Source organism: Pseudochaenichthys georgianus, chromosome 4 (genome assembly GCF_902827115.2).
Source record: "Pseudochaenichthys georgianus chromosome 4, fPseGeo1.2, whole genome shotgun sequence".
Lineage (NCBI taxonomy): Eukaryota > Metazoa > Chordata > Actinopteri > Perciformes > Channichthyidae > Pseudochaenichthys > Pseudochaenichthys georgianus.
The window spans coordinates 22,252,867-22,275,338 of NC_047506.1; the positions used below are offsets into that span (position 1 = coordinate 22,252,867).

General features: G+C 40.8%; 1 protein-coding gene across 1 annotated transcript in view; it reads right to left on the reverse strand.

Annotated features, from left to right (window-relative positions):
* Positions 1-18,700: 18,700 nt before the first annotated feature.
* The window catches only part of ror1 (receptor tyrosine kinase-like orphan receptor 1), a 127,019-nt gene continuing 123,247 nt past the window's right edge, over positions 18,701-22,472 (reverse strand). The window contains exon 12 of the mRNA XM_034080324.1: positions 18,701-22,311. Coding sequence (XP_033936215.1) covers positions 21,615-22,311 — 697 coding nt within the window. The 3' untranslated portion in view covers positions 18,701-21,614. The remainder of the gene's footprint in view (positions 22,312-22,472) is intronic.

Genomic DNA, 22,472 nt, shown 5'->3' on the forward strand with positions numbered 1-22,472 from the left:
ACTCAATCAAAGTATGTTTACCCGGTGTACTTATTTTCTTTCACTACTGATAATGCGTGCTGATGTAACAAGGGCTAGCAGGACGTTTAGCAGAAGGACTGGAAACAGTGAGCTGGTACCAGTGCCTCTAAAGCGCTACACTATATATTTTTAATTTAATCTGTACTAAAACTGAAATGTGACACAACCAGACAAACTGCTTCACCCTGTTTTCAGTCTTTATGCTAAGCTAAGCTAACCACCTGCTGGCTCTAGCTTTATTCCTAACACACAAACATTGTTGGACAAGCATTAAACCGTGTTGTGAAATGATTCCCTTAAACTTGGTCATTAAAATAGCAGTGGAAAAATGCACATTCAGGTGGCTTAAGAGAATGTGCAATAATCATGAGGAGGCAAATACGTTTCTTTAACTGAACCGAAACGGTTTACATTCATCAACATTTTGTTGTAATGAGATCACAATAACAATCTCATCTTTGCTTCCAACGCCAACACTCTTATGACAACTTGTTTTTTAATGTTAAGCTGATGTGACAAATGTTATCACAGAACACTGGCCATTATTAGGGAGGGGTCATGTGATCTCAGACCTGCGAGCTGAGGCATGAATGGAGAGAAGGAATGTGGATCCATCTTTCACTCTATTGTTCTCCTCTCGTCTTTCTGACTGCGGCCATTCGAGCATCAGTCTGATAATAAAGAGGACTGTTAATGTTTAAAACATCTGAATGCATTCGACCTGAACAATGACTTTAAGCTGACACAGACACAGCTAGCACAAGGCCGTACTTTAGCACTTTAGCAGATGATGTCTGCAGTCTGCTGTTGTATGTTTTAGAAACACAAGCAGCAATGTCAGTCTCTCTCTCAGACAGACATATCTCAACAAGTATTAGACGGATGGCCATTACATTTTGTTCAGACATTCATGGTCCTGAGAGGATGGATACCCTAACTTTTCCTTTAGCGTCATCATCAAACCAATACTTGGGTTGATGACAAAATACCAAAGCTTCAGTAGGCTCTTTTTGTTTAATGCTAATTAAAGCAAATGATCGTTGAAATGATAGCATGCTAACACTCATTAAGAAGGTGAATATGGCATACATCTATATCTACGCCGGGATCCGGAGTCGAGGCTGATCCTCTTGCTGTAGTCCTGTGTCTTGGATCCTCTATCCTGAGTTCTGGATTAAGTCGTGGATTTCGGGTCGTGGCTGAACCTGTCTCTGCGGTCCTGCCTTGGGTCTCGTCATGCTGCTTCCTTGATGGCTTCCACAGGATTGTAGCTGACATCCTCGTGGATTCATCTTCTTATTACAGACACATGCATTTCCTAACATTCGGTCTATATGCTGTAAAATGTATTATCTCTTCAATTTACACACGGCTCCTCTGTTGCTCTCCCTGAGGTTTCTCCCATTTTTTCCCTTTAAACTGTGGGTTTTCTCTGGAAGTTTTTCCTTGTTCGATGTGAGGGTCTAAGGATAGAGGGTGTCGTTTTTCTCATACTGATATTCTGAACAATCTGTGCTCTTGTCAGGGTCGGCTCTAGAACAAATCGAATGGGGGGGAAATCATTTACAAAGGGGGGGGCACCAGGGGCGCCGCCTGGACCTGGAAACATTCGGGGCTTAGCCCACAGTGGCTACAGTCAAATGTTCTACTGCAAGACTCCCCACACGCACATACACAATTGCGTCATCTGGTGTCACAAACGTGTGCCTGCATTAGCTTTGTTACGGCAATGGATTGTGGGAGATTTTCAAAGCACGTGAGGATCTCTTGAGGGCAAGGTGCCTGTATTATCTCGGTGGACAAAATGTATGTTTTTATTTTATAAGGACAATAACGTACTGTTGTGTTTGTTTAGTTTAATGTTAATTGTTTAATGCTCACAGTCACAGCAACATGTTTTTTGTGTGATTGGCTATTTGTTTTATATGATTTATCAACGTGATCATCAATAGCTAATCTGAGCACCAGAACCCAGCTCACGTGTCCTTTTATGCTGTCCATTGAAATGCAGGTATGTGAGTTTTGTACACCAGTTTATTTATGTGTAATGTTTCACATTGCTCCACATGATGCCTTGACTACAAAGATGATGTTTCTACGCTTCTTCCTCTGCGTCACAGTTTCGGGAATATCAAGATCATTGCACAGGGCCTTGGTCTTGTCATAGACCTCATGTGCTTTCTCGTTACTTTGGTAATTTCTGTGTGTTCTCAACTGCTGTTTTGTAATCTACTGCCTGCACCAAGTCAATTGTTTCTTTCTGCAGGTATTTGTGCAGGCCCTGAGTGGTTGAGAGCAGTGTCTGGAACATGACAGCATGGAGATGGTACTGCATGTTCAAAGCTTGCTTTCCAGTCCCTTTTCTAGAGGGGCTGAAAGGCTCCCTAAAGTCTTGATCAAAGCAGGGAGGTTTTTGACATGTCCAGCGAACAAGTTGTTTGTCCCCTACCTCTAGCTGTTTCTGAAATGTTTGCAATCTCTGATGGTATACAAGAGATGTGGAGAAGAAAGAGTAGAGACACTCCAGGAGATCAACGCAGGTGTGTGAGTTCTGTACACCAGTTTGTATAAGTTTAATGTTTCACACTGCTTGTGAAAAATATACTACCACTATACGATCACTGATGTTTTGTTGTTGACTGGACACTTATTTTGTAAAAGAGATAGCATGAGAGGATCTCTTAAGCAATGCAGCTCACGTGTCCTTTTTATATGCTGTCCATTGAAATGCAGGAAAGTAATCACCAGGTCTGAGTGATCTGTTGCCGAGGGGACACTACACCGGAGTTACATAAGCAGAGATAAAGTGCTATTTTGGGGGGAACTCACCTCCTCTGGGGTCCCCCAGGAAGAATTTTTTTAAATGTTGAAGTTAAAAGCATCAATCTTGTGCACTTTGAGAGCAACATCAAGAGATATGGATACATCTCTCAACACCCATATGTCAAAAAGAAATCAAAGAATCAGAATCAGAAACGGGTTTATTATTTAAAAACACTTCATTTTCCAATTAAATCATAAACTATGTCAAATTATTAGAAGTTGTTAGTAATCAGATTAAACAGAAAAAAGGGATGGAAGGAGGAAATAATAATCCCTCATCTCTTGCTGTTTGCGGTTGAAATGATCTCTTTTGCTGGCCAAACATGCTGGATGGAAAGCAGTGATGTCTCACTTGCCTTGGCCCTGTATCTGCAGTCCCTAAATCAGTCATGTTACCCATTGACTCTTGTCTGTTCTGGTGTTCCTGTTCATTGTTGTCTCCATTGTCGTTCTTGTCTGTTGTATCTCCTTCTTGTGTGTCCCTTTCTCCTGTTCTCCATCCTCTACTCCGTTTGGCTCATCTGTGATGACTGTGTAGGTAAACACAAACAAGTATGTAAGTCAATCAGTTTCCAGCTCTGTCAAATAAATGAATTTCAAGATACACACATTTGTCTTCATTAAAATGAGTGTCACCACACTGTCACAAAATGTAATACTAACCAATTGAAAATAGTTACATGTACATTGGAAACCTCTTGTAGATATCACTATTAAGAGTAGTTATCTGCCAATAGGACAGAATCATTCCTATACAAATGCAGTTTGAGTAATTCACTTAATATATTCACTTAAAACTTTAATATAGTCATTTTCACTTAGTACTCTAATATAGGCATCTTTCTGCATTCAACACGAAGGAAAGCTGTACAATTTGATATGATGATGAGGAAAAAAGGCCTCCGACAATGCAGATCATTTTTTGATCATATCAATTTTAAGATGCGGGTCAAGGCTTAATATTTGGGAGTGTCCCTTGCCCCCTTTCATGAGCCCCACTGGATTAGCTTTGATCTGAAATATGTGTATAACAAGCTTGTTAGCTGGCTGTCCATCTCATAATGTTCACATAGAAACTAGCTGTCAATAGGAAATATCAATCAGAAGAATTATATTTTCATGCAAAATCTGTCACAAAAAGAGGTTGCACATTTAAATGCAGGTGTTGTTATGGCAACGTCAGTGGCCAGACAGCCACATTTACTGCTGCAAATACGTTCAAACATGCTGTCGACACGTAAAGCAGTGGCAACTATGCCACCATTTCAGCTGACTTTTTCTCAGAAATACCGTCACATAACATCCATATATATTTCAGTGCTAGGTTGATGCTTAGCTAAGCTAACTATGAAACACTTTAACTGGCAGGACTCAGGATCAACTACTACTGTAAGGTAGCTTCTAGCTTCATGTCGAACACAGACAGTAAGTCAACATTTCCCAGAGAGCTTTCTTTGAAATCACCAAGTAACGCTAAAAAACACAACATTTAGATTGTATGACAAAGTGTTTATTTAATATTATATCTGGCTAGCTATAGCTACTTGCTAACGGTTTAGCTTACCCCCGCGATTCAAAGTAATGTCAACGTAGCTATAATTTATGCTTTGCTTACATGTTGACATCACTTGTAAGTTTACTGACAGGTACCTTGTTCACCTGGCTCAGGTGGTGGCTCTAGGGTTGTTGTGTGAGCCACCACTTGAGAATTGCCGTCTTTTTTATTAAAGAAATGTCTAATGTCCATCTTCAGAATCTCCGCGTCCGGGGCTGACAGTTTAAAGTTTAAACATTGTCACAGAGGAGAGGTACGTACCTGTCAGCCAATAAAACACGTTTATTTCCATGCAACTCTCTGATTGGTCTGGTGGCGTCGTCTTGCCTCTGTGTTGCATTCACTGAACATGGGAAATTACATTTCTGCCGTCCGTCCTATAGGTAAAGTAGGTTAATGTATTATATTATTGAGGGAGAATTTGTCCGGGGCTAAAGAAAAAACATCCGGGGCTAAAGCCCCGGATGCCTACCCCAGGCGACGCCCCTGGGGGGCACACACTGCCGTCAACAACCAACACACAAACACCAACGCAACTTCAAAAAACATGCTGTAAAGTCTATTGTCTTTCACACACATTGCATAGTGTAGTGCTATTGTATAGCGCACCTATGACTTGTGCATACATGCACCAGGGCTCTCAAGTTTTGAACAGAGTTCAGAGTGAGATTTTGGCAGCGGCGGGGCTTTGGGTGGGGACGGTGGTCTTATCTGATAAATGACACATAAATTCATATAAAAACATATTTATTTCATTCTTAGTGAAGGGATGTGTGTGTGTGTGTGTGTGTGTGTGTGTGTGTGTGTGTGTGTGTGTGTGTGTGTGTGTGTGTGTGTGTGTGTGTGTGTGTGTGTGTGTGTGTTTTGTTGTAGGTGTTGGTGGCAACCCTCTCCGCGTCGGCATTAGAGTGAGGGAGCACTAGAACAAGTTGAGCTATTTTAGTGAGCCTCCCAAACTGGCTCAAACCGGTCACCTTTAAAAAAAGGAACCATGGGGATATCCATCAGCTGATATTCCAGGAACTCCTCACACACCTAAGGTGTGAGAAAAAGTTTTTAGAGAGTACTTGTCCATGGACAAGTGAGTTTGGAAATTTACTTGTCCGAATACATTTTTCACTTGTCCAGAATGGACAAAAATTGGGGCCACTGGAATCTTCTTCTTCGTCATCGTATTTTACATTTTCCCACGGTTTTTATGACACCGCTAACGTAAGTGAGAAGTGAGATTTTACTGCATCACACATAGGGTTGGGTATCGTTTGGATTTTAACGATTCCGGTTCTGCTTTTCGATTCCGGTTATTTTCGGTTCCGGTTCTTTGAGAGGGTAAAAATAAGTCCCATGACAAACTGGGAGAAAAATATATTTATGAAAACATTAAGTCAAATCTGTATTCCTATTTACAAATCACATACTGTTTAATTTCTTACGGTTATTGAATACAATTATATAAAAATAATCTCTGCATTGTTTAGTTAGTTCTAAGTGGTGCAGTTTGAGAATGTACAGTTGGCCCAGTCTCCTCTGATGTTACACTGCCTGTGAGACAGAGTCCAACCACACATGTCCAACACATAGGACATAACCTAATAATAATAATAATAATAATAATAATAATAATACATTATATTTATAGCCTATAGGCCTAGCGCTTTTCTACAACGCAAAGACGCTTGCACGCTTACACACGTCCTGCAATACACATGCTGCAGCTGCTCACTGTTTGTAAAAGTAAATAAACCATTTCCATAATGTACTTTCTATACCCTGCTTCATAAACAATACTGACATCCTGCTCCTCCGAGTCTGGGGGTCCGGGGATGTGAGGACAGCGCGAGGACAGACAGGGAGGCTGCTTCACTTCATAAAGGAAATGGTGGTTAATATTAACAACACAGGAGTTAAAACGTTTAATAACCTTCATTACGTGTTCGAGAAAGAACATAAGAAAGTTTGACAAAGATGAGGCTGTTAAACGGGCAGCGGATCCGCTGTGTGTAGAAAGAGAGAGAGAGAGAGAGAGAGAGAGAGAGAGAGAGAGAGAGAGAGAGAGAGAGAGAGAGAGAGAGAGAGAGAGAGAGAGAGAGACGCTGAGCCGCACCGAGCAGCGATCAGCTGATACTGAGCATAGAGAGAGCTGCAGTCCGCGGGGCTCAGCCTCGCCTCCTGTCCTCACAACTCTTATTAATCCCGGTACCGGAAATTGTTATTTGTTCCTACTCGGAACCGAGTGTTGCTTCCCAAGCCTGCCACTGTGCTACACTTCCCGCCCCGCTCCGCCCCCGTCTAACTGTACAGAAAGCGGCGAGATGCATTTCCTTAGGAATCGACAAGCAGAACCGAAACTAACACTTCTAAACGAACAATGTCGGACACGTACCATTTTCGAATGAGTTCTGCCTTTTGTAAACTGAATGTATCAATAATTTGTCAATAAATCAGGTCGAAAAACATCACTTGTCCGCCGGACAAGTCAATTGAAAGATCTACTTGTCCGATATTGTAAATAACACGTCCCGGACACACTTGTCCTGTTCCTCCGGCCCATGGAAAGGTAGTAGTTCCTGAAATCTAAAAAGAGCACCATGTGTAAAGAACTGATTAATGTATTCAATCAAAGTATTGAAATCCTGGAAAATGTTGAAACCCTTACCTGTCTATAAAGTATAGGGCAGAATGTCTAAATCCTACCCGGATACAGCCATGTTATTTTCTAATTGGCTGTTCGACAGCTTACATTCTTTTGATTGGTTGATGCGTGGCTACAGTGATTCTGTACTAGTTTGTTTACAAAATTTCGGCGCAACTTGGTGGGCGGTACCCTGGAAAGAAATCTCTGCGTGAGAAATACAAGGTGTGGCGTGTGAGCGTGTGAATGGAGTGGAATGCGTGTGTCTCACGCCAAATGCGTGAGACTTGAGAGCCCTGTTTTGGTGGTCATGCCACAACCGTGCATTGCACGGTTGTGGCATGACCACCAAAACAGAAACATATGGACATAGGCCACCATACAAAAAGGGTGCAAATGTATTTAGTATCCTATCCATGTGAACATGTTTTAGGTGGGGGTGGACCTAACCTCCTCTAGGAGGGTCTGGGGGCATGCTCCCCCGGGAAGATTATTTTAAAAATATTGAAGTTAAAAGCATCAATCTGGTGCACTTTGAGAGCAACATTAGGAGATCTATGGATAGTCTACATCTCTCAGCATCCATATGAAACAGAACTGTACAAAGATTGACTTTTTCTTTATGGATATTTTACTAATCACTCCCCTTTTAAACTGTATTCTTGTGTTACTGTCCTATAGTATTTCATACTCATTTTTATTTATTCTGTTATTCTTTAATAACTATAATGATCATATAAAGGTAGCCTATTCCTCGCAAATACTTGTTTACATAAATGGTGACCAAACCGTTTGAGACCCACTGAGATAACCTACACTAAAGTTAACTATCTAAACACTGAGAGAGTCCTTACCTCACTGAGCTGAGGTTATATGATACTCTCAGTCTGACAGGAGATGACTGTCCTCCACCTTGGTGTAGAAACAGCTCTTTATATCCGTTAGCATAGCTAGCTAACCAGATGCTAACATCAACATTCCAAGTTACCGCTTGCGCACTCACAAAATGCGCTCGTGCCACACACACACAGAGCCGAGCTTGAATGAAACACAGAGACCCAGAAGTAGGCTACTTGTACTGTACTGTATATCATATTATTTTCGATGGCTTTACTGTATAATCAGTGTAACAGATCGCCACGGGGCTTTCATCTAAACACACAGCCACGCAATGATAACAAAACAAAGGTCGGGGGTCATTGGTCAAGCAAAACACCAATCAGAGAGCAGCAGTGAGCACAGCTCAGGCTGTGTTTTATATTTGCATTCTTTATTTCTGACGTATTTCACACAAAAAACCTTTATGGAAACGTTTTCACTTATATGATTTTTTTTTTTTTAAAACGGCAAAGTGGCAAGGCTTGCCCACCCTGCGTTGGGGGGGCACAGTGACTCATTTGGGGAGGCATGGCCCGCGAATGACCCCCCATGACAACACACTCTCACTCCCTAAGCGTCCAATAGCGACGTTTGGTCAGTGTCCGTGGCGTCCAATTGTGACGCTCCTAGGCTCCTTCAGCGTCATAAAGGGACGCAAATAGCTTTCAACTGATTGCAATGTATTCCCATCTGCGTCAGGATTTGACGCTCATGGAAGCACGGCATTCGTTTATGTCGGCTGCCCTTAAAGGTAATGTGAGCGTCCATTCCCAGGAGTAAAGGACGGCAGAAGACACTACACTACCCAGAATCCCCAGCTATCGTTTGGACTACACCATGTGCTCTGTTTGACAAACCCCGTGATAGTCCTCAAGCTCTGTGATTGGAGAGTGTGCTCCGAGGGTTAAGCCGATTCTCGAACAGCACTTGAAATGGGATGGAACCACGGCAGACTGTCCAAAACTGGATTTGAACGGGTCCACCGCGTCCCCCCTCCCCCACCCGTCCCCAGAACTACACATGCTGGCTATTCTGTTTCGCAACATGTTCTCTATGGCACGTCTCTACTGGGAGTTGTAGTTTTAAAAGACGTTATCGTATTTCCCATAATAAGAAGTTGCCAGTATTAAACTGTGTACATCCCTGGAGGTATAGGGGACAGGAAACACTCACATTTAAAACATATAATTAATAAATGGGTGAAAATTGCTTGTGCCCATTATGGGCAGTATTAATATATATACCCACATGCCAGCTAAGGTCAGAAGAGCTTTATTTAACAGCTGGTCTTATGTGTGTGACCCCTGTGATAACATTACATTACATTAATTGATAAGCCTGAAACATGCACTTGTCAAGGTTCAGAGGCACATTTTGCAAATATGGCAGTAGCCATCGATCAGCTTAAGATAAGATATACTTTATTCATCCCAAGTTGGAACATTTGCGTTACATCAGCATGTGTAACAGTTAAATATGCAGTTGTGTTTATTTGAAAATCATTTAGTATAATCACATAAATTCTGTGTTTTATATTCAACAATTCTGTGTTCTTTATTTATTGATTGTTCAATACCTGACAATGCCGGAGATGAAATATCTATATACATCTTATAAGAGTATAATACATTATGTATAATATCAGTTAAAATAAGTGCTTCAACATAGTTAACATTGCTGGAGGTATGCACAAATATTGATAGATGTCTTGTAATGCACTATTGAGGAACCTGCAACCCAAGTTTTTCATTCAGTGCAGAACTACACCACAGTTGTGTAGGCCTATATGATATGTCAATAAACCTTAGAAAATCTTGAAATCTTGAAAGGGATGTGCAAAATAGTCATTACATACAGTCTTTAATTAACTATTAGTAGAGAATAACGAGTAATGAATATACTTTATAGGGATCGTATTAATATCTAATAATAAAAATAATTAAATTCAATAACATGCTTTAACCACCAGGTGTCCCTTTATATCAGCTGTGCACCTTTATGGTCAATCTACCAATTGGATCAAATATAAAAGTCAGCCGAATTAGTGTTGATACTGCAAGGAGACGTATTGTCTGAAAAGAAATGTAAGATGCTTATCTTTCTTACAGTGCAGACGCTTTTCTGCTTGCTCCTGCCTCTGCTTACTTTTTATGCTGATTTTCCTATTCTTATTCTCTGAAAACTTCGAGCAGCGGCTCCTGGACATTAACCTATCACTGGGACAGTTCATCTTCGTAAATAGACGGAGGTTTTCAGCCATATTTCAACATTTTTACGGCGACCCCAGTCTTACAGTAGCGTGGCCTAGCAACAGCTAAAGCCTGGTAGGCTACTGCATGCTATTTAGCTTAAGCTAGTTGGTAGAAAAATGCCTCCGTTCTCTACAGATGACTTCCACAAACTTCTACAGAAGATGGCCGTGCTGGAAATGAAAATGCAACGGCTGGAAGTTAACGTGGAAGTGAATGGACTATGTTGTGGGAATGACACCACTTTACCAGTGTTGCAAAATAATGGAAAAGGGTATGCTAACTCACAGCTAGTTAGCAGCTACAAGGATTCCAAGGAACAGGAGGGCTGTGTACCGGGTCATAAATCTACAAGTGGTGGTCCTCCCTGGAACTCTCTGGGTGCAAAGCCTAAGAGTAAATCATTTTCATGGGATTTGGGAGGAAGGATAACGGGCAGAGCCCAACACTCTGAAATATGTGATGCGACCGGCTGGCCTGCATTGTTATCACCCAGGAAGAGCGCCTCTTCAACCCCTAAACAGCAGTAGACAGCTGCTAAAGGGAGAATTACAAAAAATCCTCCTAAACCACCAAGTGTGCCAATCCAGAACAGATACGCTCCGCTGACCGAGAGCCGGAGATCTCTTTCTGATGACCTGGATAACCCGTCCTCTTCACACAGCAGGGTAAGGACCAATAGCTACTCCAAAAGTAAAAGGCTAGAGGGAAAGCTAACGACTGGGCCTGAAACTCTGATTGTGGGTGACTCTGCTGTAAGAGATGTAAAAGGTCTGTGTAGTAAGAACAACAACAAAGTACTCTGTTTTCCCAAGGATGTGGTCTCTGACTTGGCTGAGAAGATCCTGCATATTGGGGCAGAACATCTGACTGTGAAGAATGTGGTACTACACATTGGAACAAATTATGTTGTGAAACAAGAGTCAGAAGTGCTGAAAAAAGACTTTAAATGTCTGTTGGAAACTTCCAGCTCTCTAAATGCAGAGGTGTTCAGCAGTGGCCCTCTACCGCCAGTCATAAGAGGAGTGGAGAGATTCAGCAGACTGTTTGCACTGAACACCTGGCTTTCAACTGTCTGTACTGACCATTCTGTGCATTTTATTGACAACTTTAACTTTTTCTGGAACCGCAGACATCTTTTCAAGGCAAATGGAGTTTGCCTGAACAAGTCAGGAGTGAAATTGTTTATCTCTAACATATTCAACTGCCTGCGTCATCAATCTGTTCCCTCTGCCAAGGACAAGCGGCAAGAGGAATCAAAACAGGAGATAGACACAACACATCGCGCAGAAAACCCTGAAGAAGTATCACTGCACCCGCCTGAGGAATGTTCTGATTATGGGAGACCTATGAAACACACGGAGGAGTCCCCACCGCCCGTCACCCCCCCCCCCTGTCAACGCCTTTGAGGATACTCCGTTCACCCTTTCACCCTCGCCCACCCTCCTGGAGATCGTGGAACACAAGAAGGAGATACAGAGGGCTGGCACAGATTCCTTCCTGGATTTCAAAGACCAGACTAAGGTGATACGCAGGGCTGGCAGCATGTTCTTTACCCCCGCTCCTCAACGACGCCCACCAAAATCACCAAAGCAGAGACGCGCACCATCTCCCCCGGCTTCATCACCATGCCTACCACAATCATCCAAACCAAAACAATCTGCAAACTGATATCTGCTGGGTCCAGGCTCAAGGGCGTATGGCACTCTCAACTCTTTCCAGGACATGCCCGGGCCCTGCCTGCCAGTAGCTTCGATATCTGTGTTGATAGGTAATAGATTAAGAGTGGTGAATCATCTTAGATACAGGAAGCACTCAAACGTTTGTGTAAGTTTATCTAATTTAGCAGTGATTCCATGTCAGCCACAGCTTGTTACAAAAAACACGACTGATAGTGTGTTTAACGAACTTAAACTAGCTTTATTAAATGTCAGGTCTTTGGCAGGAAAAACATTTTTAATCAATGATTTTATCACTGAGCACAATCTTGATTTTATGTTTTTAACAGAAACTTGGATTGAACAAAATAACAGTGCAGCTGTTCTTATCGAATCAACCCCTCCCAACTTTAGTTTTATGAGTCAGGAAAGAATGCATAAGAAAGGGGGTGGAGTTGCTATTCTGTTCAATGATTCCATTCAATGCAGGAAGACATCGTATGGAAACTTTGATTATTTTGAATATGTGGCCCTTCAGCTGAAATGCTCCTCTCGAGCTCTGTTCCTAAATATCTATAGGCCACCCAAATACTGTGCAAGCTTTTTTGATGACCTTACTGAACTGCTGTCTATAGTGTGTATTGACTTTGACCGTCTAGTCATTGTTGGTGATTTTAACATCCATGGTGACAACCCCCAGGACAGAGGGGCTAAAGAACTGTTTTGTGTTCTTGATAGCTATGGACTGACTCAGCATGTGACGGAGCCCACGCACAATAAGGGGCACACTCTGGAATTAATTATCTCAAAGGGTCTGAATATCTCTAAGGTTGTGGTGACTGATGTTGCACTCTCTGACCATTCCTGTGTTTTCTTTGAGAGCTCTATTTCTGTTCACACAAGTGTTCAAAAAGAGGTAACCACAAAGCGATGTTTAACTGAAAATACTAGGGAAATGTTTACTCAGAATTTTTCTTCCACACTTGCCCCTGCTAACACCTCAGTAAATGAGCTAGTAGATCCTTTTAATTCAAAAATTAAAACTGTTATAGATGCCATTGCTCCAATTAAGGTAAAGGAAGTGACTGGGAAGAAAAATATCTCCATGGAGAAAGGCCATGACCGTTAAAACAGAAAAAAGAGAATGTCGAAAAGCTGAACGCAGGTGGCGAAAAACAAATCTCCAGGTTCACTTTGAAATTTATAAAGAGAGACTTGGCCTTTATAATTTGGAATTGAAAAACGCACGACAATCATTCTTCTCTGACATCATTACCAAAAACAAAAACAACGCACGTTCCTTGTTTGCTACCGTCGACAGACTAACTAACCCCCCAGTGTCAGTAGCCTCTGAATTTCTATCCACCAGGGCGTGCAATGATTTTGCCTCCTTTTTCACTGACAAAATTCAGAAAATCAGACAAGCAGTCAGTGCCTCTGCATCAGGAACAGCAAATGTGTTGTCTCTGTGTCCACTTAACATCAATTCAGACATCATGACACAATTCCATCAGATTAATGATAAAAACCTAGAGGACATTATACAACTTCTGAAATCCTCCTCCTGCTGCCTTGATATTATTCCAACAGGATTTTTCAAAGATGTTTTGCCTTGCATGGCCTCAGAACTACTTCATATAGTAAACAAATCTCTTCACTCAGGTATTTTTCCACAGGCCCTGAAAACTGCAGTCATTAAACCGCTCTTAAAAAAGAATAATCTAGATGCTTCAGTAATGAACAATTACAGGCCCATATCAAACCTGCCATTTCTAGGTAAAATCATTGAAAAAGTTGTTTTTCAACAGTTGAGTAATTTCTTGCATTTAAATAGTTGTTTCGATGTGTTCCAGTCAGGCTTTTGTCCAAACCACAGCACTGAGACTGCTCTTGTAAAGGTCTTTAACGACATCCACTTAAACGCAGACAGTGGCAGAACTTCAGTGTTAGTATTATTAGATCTCAGTGCTGCGTTTGACACTGTTGACCACAGCATATTACTGGACCGACTGGAAAACTGGGTGGGACTTTCGGAAACAGTTCTAAATTGGTTTAAATCCTACTTAAAGGACAGAAACAACTTTGTTTCTATAGGTAAATACACATCTGAGTTGACAAATATGACATGTGGGGTTCCTCAAGGCTCCATCTTGGGGCCTCTTCTCTTTAACATCTACATGCTACCACTGGCTCAGATAATGAAGAACAACAAAATAAGTTACCATAGCTATGCAGATGACACACAAATTTACGTAACAATTTCACCAGGAGACTATGCTCCAATTCAAACACTGAGTAAGTGCATTGAACAAATCAATGACTGTATGTGTCAGAACTTTCTCCAATTAAACAAAGATAAAACTGAGGTAATGGTTTTTGGAGCCAAGGCAGAACGTTTAAAAGTTAGCGCTGAGCTTCAGTCTGCAATGTTCAAACCAACAGATAAAGCCAGAAATCTAGGTGTAGTCATGGACTCTGACCTGAGTTTCAACAGTCACATTAAAACAGTTACTAAATCAGCCTACTATCACCTAAAGAATATATCTAGGATTAAAAGACTAATGTCACAGCAGGATTTGGAAAAACTTGTCCATGCCTTTATCTTCAGTAGACTGGACTACTGTAATGGTGTCTTCACAGGTCTCACTAAAAAATCTATTAGAAAGCTGCAGCTGATACAGAACGCCGCTGCTCGAGTCCTCACTAATACTAAGAAAGTGGATCACATCACTCCTGTTCTGAAGTCTTTACACTGGCTTCCTGTGTGTCAAAGAATAGATTTCAAAATATTGCTGCTGGTCTATAAAGCACTGAATGGTTTAGGCCCAAAATACATTACTGACCTCCTGCTAAACTATGAACCATCCAGATCTCTCAGGTCTTCAGGGACTGGTCAGCTTTCTGTCCCCAGAGTCAGAACTAAACATGGTAAAGCAGCGTTCAGTTATTATGCTCCAAATATCTGGAACAAACTCCCAGAAACCTGCAGGTCCGCTGCAACTCTTACTACTTTTAAATCCAGGCTGAAGACTTTTCTTTTTGTCGCTGCTTTTAATTGAACTTTTCATATCTTAAACTGCACTGTAACTTTTATCCATGTACTTTTTCTTGTAATGTTTAATTGAACTATTTATATTTTAGACTGCACTGTAACTTTTATCCATGTATTTTTTCTTAATGTTTATTTGATTAGCTTTTCTTTTTTAATGCTTAATGTCTTTCATTTTTTTGTTTTTGTTTTGTTTTGTAAAGCACTTTGAATTGCCTTGCGTTGAAAAGTGCTCTATAAATAAACTTGCCTTGCCTTGCCTAAGATGTTGTTTAATGGCTGATATATTTATGATCCACGTCACGTTTTCAGTTCCTCATGTTTGTCTTCTCATCAGGGCTCTATAAATACAGAACTACGGCAGATATGTAATATGTAATGCAGCCGAACCGTGTATTACAATCCCGTTACGTGATGACTTTCAAAGAGAAAAGCAAGCACACTCGGAATAAAGTATTATCATTATTTTTTAAAAATGTTTTCGGTCTGTTTCCGGTATTTGTTAATGACGATGTGCTGTGAGATGTGAGACTGGAATTGCACAGGGGGAAAATAACGTAGGCTATCTTTAGATGCGGATTTTGTTAAACTAATACGTTTGCGCTGTGGACCAACACTATACATTGACGGGGAAGGGGGTAGCAATAACGATAACACCATTAAACAGTTACACAACATAACAGAAATAATATCGATAGCAGCGTCCCAAGCAACCACCTTGGTAACAATGAAAACGTCGCGATTTCCTGAAGTAATCTTCGTAATAACTAGCAAACTAAAGATCATGTACATCGACTGCACACATAATCTGAAATAACAACTCATATTTCTCGCATCAAATGACATCAAAACGCATTTTAATGGCCAAACTAACTTTAAAATAGGCATTTTCTACCGAGAATAAAACGAATTTCGGCCATGTTTTCTTTTTCTGCAGGGAGAAATTTGAAGATCATGTGACAGACGCCAGCCATCAAATGAATGGTGAAAAAAACGGGGTAAAAAACAGAGCACATGGTGTAGTCCAAACGATAGCTGGGGATTCTGGGTAGTGTAGTGTCTTCTGCCATCCTTTACTCAGAAAAAATATTTGTTTCTCCGAATCGAAGGGGAAAAATACAAAAGCATTGCACACAATTTAAACCAATCAATGTTGTGTAATTAACAGGGATAATCTGGTGTTTTTTAGTCGATGAGTAGTGCAGATATCACTGTAAAATCAATCGACAGTAAGAGGAATACTTACTTCCGGGTGTACAATTCTCCGTTATCCAATGGGAATGGACGCTCACATTGCCTTTAAGGGCAGCCGGCATAAACGAATGCCGTGCTTCCATGAGCGTCAAATCCCGACGCAGATGGGAATACATTGCAATCAGTTGAAAGCTATTTGCGTCCCTTTATGACGCTGAAGGAGCCTAGGAGCGTCACAATTGGACGCCACGGACACTGACCAAACGTAGCTATTGGACGCTTAGGGAGTGAGAGTGTGTTGCCCATGACGCCGACCCTGGCTGTTGTATTTGCCGTAAAGTGTCTCTACTGTAGGCTATTTTATTATATGTACAGCACTTTGGCTCGACCAAAAATCGTTTATAAATGTGCTATATAACTAAAACTTGATTTGATTTGATACATTTAGCTGATAAAAACCAGGATGTTGGCCAAACAGAGTTGGGGGCATGGCTCCAGACCTATGCTCCAGACTCTTAGTCTGGTTAAAAAAACATTCAAATGTATGATCACAAAAATTCCAAATTTGTGATGCATTTCTGTGTCAGCCTTTGAGAATTGAAGATCTTGGTGAAAACTATTTCTATATTATAACTTGTATTCTTTAAAGTAATGTTTGAGAACACAAATGTTTTCAAAGTAAGATTTAAAAAGTTGACCACCAAATGGCAACAATTTATATTTTTTAGATAACATTCTACAAGCTAATTTATACAAAACAATAATTTAGGTTGACCAGGAAAATAAACTTTAACTTTCTGAAGAAAACAATTAGCATGAACCATGAGGATGACTATAAACTCCTGATGACCTATCTCAGCTGTGTCTAGGCCTCCGGGTGAAATTAAACAAGGCACTGTAGTTCAATTGACATCGTTCAAAGGCTTCTCTCGACTTCCTCTCTCCAAGGTCAGTGTGTGGCAGCACGGACAGACAGCAGAGGTCAAGCGCCTGTCAGTCCTTCAACAAAAACAGCTCATGTTCCCCAACAATCAGGCGTTTGTTGGAGGTTTCCAGTGCTGCCATGGCAGAGCGAGAGGACGGTGAAACTGAATCCTTCTCCCTGTCTCTCCCTTCCTCAATATATATCTGTATCGCTTCCTCTCAGTCTTCATATGCCTTCAGCTTTCACAACCAGGAGTGCTAAATCATCCAGTTTTCCACTGTACAATTTTAAGATATTTTAATGGGGCTTTATATGTCAATTGACTATCCCTCTGCTGTATGCTGTACCTGTAAGTCACTAGTGCCTTTTGTTTTGGTCTTTCAATGCACTTAAGCTGTATACTTCTCCTTCCTCCATTTATGCATCCATCCCTTTTTCTTAAAGCCAAATCATTATCTTCTTCGTTCGCTGTTTTGCTTTCAAAGCCTATCACACCCTGAACTCAAGAGGCTTAAGCAGAGAGCGCCCTTAGCACTCTGCTGTCATGGGAGTGGTCGTCCTCAGTTACACACTCTGGTCACAGGAAGTAATCCCCCTATTTTAGCATCATGACAGGACACACCCGTCCCCATTACACCTATCATACAGAGTGTGAGAGTAGTCTGTTTACGTGAATTCAGAAGTGGTGAACAATGACAATTAGGACCTTTACTCCACTTGTAAACACACTTAAGATGGTGAGAGAGAATGAAAGGCTCACCTTCATATTATCTTGGATATATATTACGCACATTACAAACAAAACGTAAGTATGTCATGCCCCTCATGTGAATTTCAATAAACTTGTTTGATTTTATGTGCCCATAAATGTATTTTCTGAAGAAAATTGATATTAAGGAAAATCACTAGAAGCTAAGTAGTATCTTTTTCCAGAAACTATTTTAATCTCCGAGGGAAAATCAATCTTTGCTAAAAATGATCATAACTTGTAATCACATGCAAACCGATGACAGGTCACAAGAACACATTAAGAAGTCAAAAGTCAAGAAGGTCAGGAACCAGTGCTCTGAAGTAGTTATAGCAAAGCCTGGCAACTAAACAATCTAAATGGCTAAATACCATAACATTCATTTAATCAGTTTTCTATGTAATTTAGGTATTGCACTGAAAAAATCCCTTTAACAATGCATATAATAAAAGGATGTTTAACATGGTGTGTTGGTGATTAAGAACACTTGTCTGCTTTTATACGTTCACACAAATCTTAAACCAGAGGGCCGTGTGCACAAATAATGATCTCTATGTACAAAAATAAAACTTTTTTTTTACATGCATATCGAGTGTATATAGAGTACAGTTCATACTCACAGCCACACTCACTCAGCTTTTTTATGCAAAATTAACGTTTGAGCAGGAATCTAGAGGGAAAAACACACACTCAAGTAAGCATACACTAGTCATTTTTTGCCAAATTCTAGCTGGACTTATATTATTTCCAGCTTTTTTTATGCTCAAACCTACACAAATCAAACAGATAAAGGGCACCACCACCTGGTCAACAATGGTCCCTACCATTAAAGGCTGAACATCCACAGAAATGGTAATTTGGTGAGACCTAGTGGATTCATACTGCAATTACAACCCTGATCACCAAGCCAAAACCCAACAAATTAGTTATAAAGACCAATTGATTATTCAAACAAATGTACTCAAAGTTTAACCAAACAACATCATTTAATAAATGATTTTGCAATACAAAACATCTGTGCAAAAATGTTCAGACAAAATACAAAGTAAAGGCCTCATGGTCAAAAGGATAAGCATGTAAACCTTCTGAAACGGGTACATTGTCATTGAAATATAAATGTAATTGTATTTTTCTCTTATGGATATATAGTATTAAAAAATGCACAATAACGATTTTGGCCAAATACAAAAATAACCAGACTTGATTTAGATTCACAGTCTTGTGTACAAGTGGTTTTTGCACTGCTATATTCATACACGTAAGTCTGTTACAAGCTAGATGTCATGTGTACAAACTCAGATGCCCAAGGTAGTTTGATCTGCTTCAAAGGAACAAAAAGAAAAATAGACAAAAGACAGCAATGAAATAATGGGAACATTAACTTAATACGAGTCAAACTAACTTGGACTAAATTCGACAGGATAATAAAACAAATACAATCTTCTCCCTTCATTTAGCTTTTAACAGACAAGCTGCTTTTTGTTTTACCATGGTTGAATAAATGATCTAGGGGGAAAACAAAAGCTCAGTCTAATTTAAAATTGATTCATAGTCATGTTAGTCTGCAGTGAATTGGGGCAGCTACTGTTCTTGTATGGATATCTGGTATGATTAGAAGGGTTAAAGTTTATAAGGGTACATACAGTAAAAACTGAAACTGAAGATAAAGTGTCATCTATCTACATTCCACAAATGACAATTTAAAAAAAGTGCACTACACTTGCTGTAGTGTACTTGTACTTGCTACGCATGCTGTTTTCACATCGCTTCATGCTCTGCAGATACACAGTGAAATGCTATCAGCATACCCTTGTGCCCGACTAAAGTGTGTTTGGTTAGTGAATACAGCGGATTCTAAGAGTGATAAGAAGTGCAACACGTACAGTCTGGGACACTTTTACAACTTTAAAAACCAATGATTGTCTCCTAACCAGAAGGCACTGAAGGTAACTAAGATACAAACTTTGCAAACTTCAGCTGTTTCTCTATCTATATGTTATTTTAATAACAAAAGCTTCATATTAAGCTGTGCTTCTACCATAATTAAACATTAATAGACAGCTTCGGCATTATATGTGTGATTACAGGACTGAAAATGATTCATCATTAACCAAAAATGTTTTAGTATTTGGCCAATTGTGTCCAAAACCGTATAAAATGACCTGCTACTGGACATGTTGAAATAAAAATAAAATAACAGCTGTGATTTCACAGACTCCGAACAAAACATTACGGTCATATTAATTGAGATATTTTACCATTAGAAGCTTCACTTGTCGGGATTGCTTACATGTCAGCACAATTGCTGCCAGACATTTAGAAATAACAATATTAGCATACTGACCATTTTCTCTTAAGGAACCAAATATAAGAAAAACTGTACATAAATCTCTCTGCACCCAGTGATACAGTCGGTCCCCAGCTCAGGAAAATGATCCTTATTTAAATCTAGCATCCTACTGCAAAGGCACAGAGTGGGAGTTGAGCATTTCCAACATACTGTTCATTGGAGTTCTTGTTCACGTAGATGAGGCAGATTTGTTTAATGGTAAAATTGTCTACGAGGAGCCTTATCTGCTTAACTGTTTCCGCTTCGAGTACATTCCGTCCTCCATGTCTTGAAAAATGATTTTTCAACCAAACAAGCGCAGATAATACAGGAAAGAAAAAGTCAAAGACGTGAAGATAAGCCCTGTGAATAGAATCTTTAAGAAAAATCTCAAATACTGGGAAAACTCAAATTACACTTATTATACATATTTTTTTGTCAGGGGGACATTTCAGTTTGACATCACTGACTGTAAATTGTTCCATGAGACCAATACATTTTTACTGTGGAGGATTATGAGCATTCTGTTGTTTCATTTGTAGATCAGATTCAGAAGTTAGATGCCATGCCTGCTCTTCTGGGAGGGTGGATGATGGTACAAGAGGAAAAAGGAGGAGGGGGACATGATGAAGGAATGGAAGGAGAAACAAAAGACTGATGAGGAGGCCTGTGTCCATGTTGCAAAGTGTCATGTTGTTGCACAAATAACATTCAGGGGTCATTTCCGAAGGGATTTTGTGAGAAAATGCCAGATCTCAAAGCCTGCACCAATTTTTTAGCCAACATATCACCTTTATCTTTTTAGTTTAAATTCCAGCGGCTTCAATGGGGAGCTGTCACATAGCCATTAGCTGTCTGACTTCAATACGCACATCAATACATATTCAAACAGTTCTTTGCTGGTCTTCTTAGTAAAAGCTGTTGAACTTCTTGTTTGTTCAATCTGCTGTTGCATTTTCTCTCTCGATTATCGCTTGCTAAATGCAGTTTATTTGACTATACAAGCAAATGTAAAGCACATTTTTGTATTCAAATAAGTCCAGAAACAAGCAAGTTGCACCCCTGCTGAAAGGCACCTTAGGATCACGGTAAAAATGTCAGTGTTTCCTTCACATCCTGCATTAAAACGATCCGTTAACTCAAATGTCGACACAGAATCTTTTTTCAGACTGTGATTCAAACCATTTCCTCTGCCGCAGGATCGACTTGCTTCCATTTTAATTTTAACGTTTTTTTGAATATATATCTTTGTATTTCACTCATTCACTCAGGACCTTTGTACCATATTTACACAGAGGTTAAAATAATAACACAACATTCCCAAACCGTGGTAGTAAGTACAAATGCTTTAAACAATAAGGCATTAAAAAGTCAGACAGCTGTGTATATATTTGTGTAGCTGCGGCAGTGTTTCTTGCACTTTCAAATGTGCTTATAGGCCGGTTTCTGTTGGACTTCCAAGTGACGAGGGTAGAACTGGGTCCCATGCGTGAGAGGTTAAACTTCTCAAATGTGGGTCCCGAGCAGAAAGAGTGTGTACCTCTCTTTTTATCTACAGGTCTGCGACGATGACCGAGTCGTTGTACATCAGTGTGTCAGAATCAGCGAGCAGCGCCATTTGTGATGGGTGGTCCAGTTGTCCCATTCCTTTCTGGCAAATTTGTCCATACAGCTGAATCTGCCCTCCACCGTTACCTGGCATGATGCAGTGGGAGAGCAGCGGCGTGTTGGCGTCATGGTTGGAGCCTGTGGTGGAGGGGACGCCGCTCACGTGCCCCGTGCTGGTGGATCCGCTGGCACTGCTGGGTGAGCGGCTTTTAGGAGGGGGTAGGTGGTGCTGGATAACCCGTGTTGGTGGGACAGGTGGAGCGAAGTGGGCTGGAAAAGCGGCGTATCCTGGTGGGATGGGGTATCCATTGACAGGGATAAAGCGCTGGTGGGTTTGCGTCACAGCCATTGGCGCCCAGGCTTGCATCGGGGCCATCTGACCCTGCGAGGGGATAGCCTGGGCCTGGTAGAGGTACCCAGCAGCCGCGGCAGCAGCGTAGCGGGGGTTGCTGAGGTTGCTGACGGGGCTGGCACTGAGCGAGGTGGTCTGGGTGGTGGCGTTGCCTCCGCCCCCAGAGGGCGTGCTGGAGCTGGCATGGGAAGAATGCCCCTCCCAGGCCCGCAGACGAGCATGGATTTCTTTGAAGCGCGTCCGACGTGCTGGTCCCTCCTGCCAGCATTCAGCCATCATGCCATAAAACCTGAGAGACAACAAAGTTAGTTAAAACTAATCATTTAAAGCAAGTTTAAGTTCATAAAGTTATTTAAAAAATAATAATCTTCGAGATGGTGAATGCATACTTTGTTATGTTATATATTAATATATAACTGTACAACACTTGTAAATGCTAATGGTAAAGTT